General features: G+C 36.1%; 1 protein-coding gene across 2 annotated transcripts in view; it reads right to left on the reverse strand.

The window, feature by feature from the left end:
- LOC109553149 (cytochrome P450 2C21) overlaps positions 1-845 on the reverse strand; it is a 47,583-nt gene extending 46,738 nt beyond the window's left edge. For both annotated transcript variants that reach the window (XM_019953104.2, XM_070780513.1), the window contains exon 1: positions 642-845. In XM_019953104.2, the coding sequence (XP_019808663.2) occupies positions 642-809 (168 nt within the window). In that variant the 5' untranslated portion in view covers positions 810-845. The remainder of the gene's footprint in view (positions 1-641) is intronic.
- Positions 846-6,000: the final 5,155 nt, after the last annotated feature.

The raw sequence follows: 6,000 nt of genomic DNA on the forward strand, positions 1-6,000 counted from the left end.
TTATATATTCTCACTTGAAACTAACATAATATTGTAAATCAACTCTAGATCAATTGAAAATAAATTAATAGGGCTCCGCTGGTAATCCAGCAGTAATCTGCCTCACAATGCAAGGGACACTGGTTTGATCCCTGGTCTGGGAAGACCCCACACGCTGCAAGGAAAAAGCCTGAGTGCCACAGCTACTGAGCCGACACTCTGGAGACTGTGAGGGGCAACTACTGAACCCAAGAGCCACAGAGACTTCTCAGAGAAGTCATGGCAGGAGAATTCCACACACTACACCTATAGTGCATTTTCTGCTTTCCGCAGCTAAAGAAAGCCTGTGCATATGAAGACCCAGCACAGCCAAAAATAAATATTTTTAAATAAATGAATAAAAATAAATAACAATGAATAAATATATAAATAAAACCACGTCCCAGCACAGCCCAATGACCCAGCACAGCCAAAAATAAATATTTTTAAATAAATGAATAAAAATAAATAACAATGAATAAATATATAAATAAAACCACGTCCAGGTGTCCAATGGGAACTCCCCTTTAAAACCACTTTTAACAAACACGAGTCTGGGACAAGACATAGGGCTATCTTATTTACTCATTACAAACAACTGGAAGAAAAGTAATCATACTTGCCTTGCTTATGGATTTGCTGATATTCTTAATATTTATCTGCAGAATATTTCCAACAATTGGGAGAGGAGTGGGCCCAGGTGGCAGCTTCCCTTTGGCATGCCTCTGATTCCATAGAAAAAGGAAAATCAAAATAGAAAGACAGATCACTAGAACTACAAAGAGATCCATTGGTGTGCTTTGCGTGAGGGCAACTGAAAGCTTAGAATCCAAACACTTTATAAAAACTAAGTGCAAAGAAAAAAACAAACAAAGTGCAAGCTTATCACCAAACATGCAATAAGTCTTGAACTTTTAAATAAATAAGACTTTATCATCAGTGCACTTTGGCTTGTCAACATATATTTAAATGAAAGGTTAAATTAGTATTGATAAACTACTAAATTTGTTTAACGTTCTCATCATTACTATTTTGTACTCTATCCTTGTGGAAACCCATGTTATTGCTAAATCTTACTGCTGTTTAAAATAAGTGAAAATGGAACTAAATCTATTTTATTACTCAGCATATCCATTTGTTAAAAAATATTTTTTGTCACCATATACTGAATTACCAAGAACTTCTCAGTTTTCTAATAACTTTTTCTTTTTCATGGCTAAATTTAGCTGATGGTTTTAACTTTTCTGTTTTCACTAAGTTAAGTCCTTCAAGGATGTAAGTTTCAATGGAAATCTCAACTAAAAAACAATTCACTTTCTCAGAGATGGCCATATTTTAGTAATAAAATTGAAGGTATCCAGAGTTTCAAAGGACTGGAATTCACAACCACAGCAATTGATGAAAGCGTCTCTGCTCATCATATGAGCAGAAAAAGAAGCACTCTCTTAGAGCTTTTTCTCATAAAATCCATGGTAACGCCAGGTGAAGACAGAAGGAGGCAGGACAAATAAAGAAAGGAATACGGAGCTGGTCTTATCTTAGAAAAGAGAATCCCACTAGTCTCACAGAGTTCTTTTTTATTTTTTTGTGCCAGGAGTTCTGACACCACTTACTTCCAGAGGAGATGCTGGTCAGCACACACTAGACAGAAAACAGGAATAACAAGTCAAGGAAAGAAATCACTCAAAGATGTTAGTGGAAGGTCCCTTGGCTGCATATCACCCACCTGGCTTCTCTGCATACCCATTTCCGATAAGGTTCACAGAGCCAGAGCAAACCTTGTATGTTCACACCTAGGTGAAAAAATACACTCCAGCATTCAATACTATAAATATTTGAAAGTGTCTAGAAACTCATAGACATGAACAAAATTTCAAGACTCAAAAGATATTTGAGGACCTCCAATTGCATAATAAGTATCAAACTTAAAAGTCAGAAAACTAATCCTTGAAGGACTTAACTTAGTGAAAACAGAAAAGTTAAAATCATCAGCTAAATTTAGCCATGAAAAAGAAAAAGTTATTAGAAAACTGAGAAGTTCTTGGTAATTAAGTATGTGGTGGCAAAAAATATTTTTCAATAAATGGATATGCTGAGTAATAAAATAGATTTAGTTCCATTTTCACTTATTTTAAACAATAGTAAGATTTAGCAGTAACATGGGTTTCCACAAGGATAGAATACAAAATAGTAATGATGAGAACATTAAACAAATTAAGTAGTATGGGAAATAGTTCTATTAATAGAAATCCTAGTGACTTTATCACAGGAGTTTTAAGGAGAGAGAAAAATAAGCAAATAATAATAAACAAAGGAAATTGAATATATTTTTCCTACAATGATGAAAAATCCAAAGAATCCACCAAATTCTAAACAGGATTACAGAGAAAAAATCCACACTCCTAAAATCTTGTGAAACATGGGAATAACAAGGGTAAATAAAACCCTGAAAAGTTTTAAAGAGAAAAAGGAAGTTACAAAGAATGAGACTCAATTTAGAATAAATCTTTCCTTACACAATGCTTATAAATGATTAAAAACAGTCAAGTAAAATCTTCAAAAGCTCAATAGGAAATGACTTTCAAAATTGTTATTCTACACCTGATAAACTCAATTCAACCATAAGGTCAAAGTATAGACATTTGGGGGCCTTCCCTGGTGGACTACTGGTTAAGACTCCATGCTTCCACTGCAGGGAGCGCAGGTTCAATCCCTGGTCAGGGCACTAAGGTCCTTTGTACTGTGTGGTAGAGCCCAAAATAAAATCAGTAAGAAACATATAGACATTTTTGGACATGCGAACATTCAGACTTTTTTATAATCTTGAAATCATTTCTGAAATAATTACCTGAGGAAAAACTCCAAAAAAATAAAATAAAATAAAAATGTATCCCCAAAAGGGGAGAAAGTGGGACACAAAATTAATGATGTACAAAAGGCAAGCAAAACTTTTGAGTCTAAATAATGACTGAGAATGTGGTAGCAAAGCTTAAAGAAATTATCAAGTTATTTTTCATAAGGAAAATAGGGCTAAAATTCTAGATGTTTCTAACAAAATATGCAAGCTGATATAGAGGGTAGGAAGTTGTCAGCATTTAGACACTGGTCTGTATTATTCTAGTAAGGCTATCAATAGTAATTCTAATTTTTAATTATATAGACAGATACAAGCAATTACAATACCAAAATTTTGCCTGAAAGTTTAAAATACACCTAAAATGAAATATCTTTCCTTTTAATAGAAGAAAAGCAAAATGAAATGAAAAAAGCTTGATCAGTCCAGCTAAGGACAATATGAAAGAATGAAGTCTGTTAAGCATGAGGTAAAAATCATCAAGTGAGGCACTGTGACTTCTCATTTCCTGCAAAGACTGTTGGGTTTTTATCAGAAGCACCTCCTGAATATACTGCCCAAGACCAGTATGGATCGAATTAATATGAAGACTAAAAGTGAATTCTGTGTACAAAAATCAAGTGCAAACAATAACAATGATGAAAATTACCAAAAAGTTGTATGGAAAATAGTTCTAGAATGTCCTTCATTGCTAGCAAGTACATCAGTAACATTTATTTCAGGTATATCTGGATACTTATTTTGAATAACATTTAATTAATTGGTTTAGGTAATACATGCATGCTAAGTCACTTCAGTCGTGTCTGACTCTTTGTGATCCCATGGACTATAGCCGGCCAGGCTCCTCTGTCCATGGGATTCTCCAAGCAAGAATACTGGAGTGGGTTGCCATGCCCTCCTCCAGGAAATCTGCCCAACCCAGGGATTGAAACCACCTCTCTTATATCTCCTGCATTGGCAGGTGGGTTCCTTACCATTAGCACTACCTGGGAAGCTCAATGTAGTTAATAAATACTTTCTAATATTTAAGAAGCCAAATTTAATAATAAAATACAACTAGCATATAACCAACAAGATAAGATTGATTGAGGAATTATTTTACTGGCTCTTCTGTGCCAGATATTTCCCACCCAGTTAGCTCACTTGATCTTCATAAGATGCTTTGAACAGAAATGTTTCAGCTGAATTACCTGATACCTCCCTGCCCAGTTAATAAAGGGTAGAGATGGAATGTGAACCTAAGACATCTGCCACACCACATATGCCAAGTATAACTTTAAAAAAGAAACTAGTGTTCCACAACAAGAGTGGGCTGGAGAGAAGTCCCCCTCTTAAGAGCTGTGCATGTATAAAACTCAATCAAAACAGCCAGTTTTACTTAGTTTTCAACATGGAAGTCAGCAAGAAGGTTCTCAGAGACGAGAGCTTCCCTCCAAAGCTTCTGCAGCAGCAGAGGAGCACGGCTCAGGGTGGAGGCTGGGGAACTAACCACATACACCCAGTCTGTAAAAACCACCATATCCATATTCCATGGATAAGAACACAACACGTTTAAATTAGCATCTAAATGTAATAAAGAAAAACATCAATATAGTATACTAACGCATATATATGGAATTTAGAAAGATGGTAATGATAACCCTGTATGCGAGACAGCAAAAGAGACACAGATGTATAGAACAGTCTTTTGGACTCTGTGGGAGAGAGAGAGGGTGGGATGATTTGGGAGAATGGCATTGAAACATGTATAATGTCATATATGAAATGAATCCCCAGTCCAGGTTCGATGCATGATACAGAATGCTTGGCGCTGGTGCACTGCGATGACCCAGAGGGATGGTACAGGGACGGAGGTGGGAGGGGTGTTCAGAATGGGGAACACGTGTACACCAGTGGCGGATTCATGTTGATGTATGGCAAAACCAATACAATATTGTAAAGTAATTAGCCTCCAATTAAAATAAATAAATTTATATTTTAAAAAATCAAAAGAACCAAATTTAAAAGCAGTCTTCTTTAAAGCCACTATTAGATTTTTAAAAAATGTGCCTAGGATTCTAAAGTGCTTTTTTTTAAAGAAAATAAGTGGCTTCCCTTAACTAAAAAATAATTATTTTTATTTGCAGAAAGTTTACAAAGCACTTTTGTGGCTGCCTTATTATTTGACTCTCATAATCAACTCATAAAATAGATATCTTTCAATCCATTTTACAGATGAGGAGAATGAGAACCAGAACTGAAGGGATGCATTTAAATTACTATTTTTAAGGCATAGTTGGAGAAGGCTCTTGAGAGTCCCTTGGACTGCAAGGAGATCCAACCAGTCCATTCTGAAGGAGATCAGCCCTGGGATTTCTTTGGAAGGAATGATGCCTAAAACTGAAACTCCAGTACTTTGGCCACCTCATGCAAAGAGTTGACTCATTGGAAAAGACTCTGATGCTGGGAGGGACTAGGAGCAGGAGGAGAAGGGGACGACAAAGGATGAGATGGCTGGATGGCATCAATGACTCGATGGACATGAGTCTGAATGAACTCCGGGAGCTGGTGATGGACAGGGAGGCCTGGCGTGCTGTGATTCACGGGGTCACAAAGGATCAGACACGATTGAGTGACTGAACTGAACTGAACTGACTGAAGGCATAGTACAAGACTTCAACTCTGGTTTTGTAACTTGTGAACTCTGCATTGGAAAGTGTTTCAAGTCAAATACATTCTACATTTGCTGAGTAAATGTTATGTATCTTGCAGCCTCATTTTGGCATGAAAATCCATTTAGGATTAAAAAGTTACTGAGTCAGTAATTTCATCATGAATAAATAAAAATAAGAGTTCAGAAAAGTTTGTCCCTTTGAAATCTTTAGAACCTCAGGAAGCCAGAATCACAGATTCAAAGAATTTGATTTCAAAGAAAAGCACTTATTAGGTGTGAAACCCCATACCTACTGTGCACTGCCTGAGGAAATTCTTGACTGGAAGAAGAGTTGTTTTTGTTGTTATTCTTGTGGGATTCAGATGACCATTATATCCACTATTGTGGGCAATTGCTCTAAGAATCCCTTAGAAGAAATGTAGTAGCCCTCACAATCAATAAAAGAGTCTGAAATGTAGTACATGGATGCAATCTT

This window comes from Bos indicus, chromosome 26 (assembly GCF_029378745.1).
Source record: "Bos indicus isolate NIAB-ARS_2022 breed Sahiwal x Tharparkar chromosome 26, NIAB-ARS_B.indTharparkar_mat_pri_1.0, whole genome shotgun sequence".
Classification (NCBI taxonomy): Eukaryota; Metazoa; Chordata; class Mammalia; order Artiodactyla; family Bovidae; genus Bos; species Bos indicus.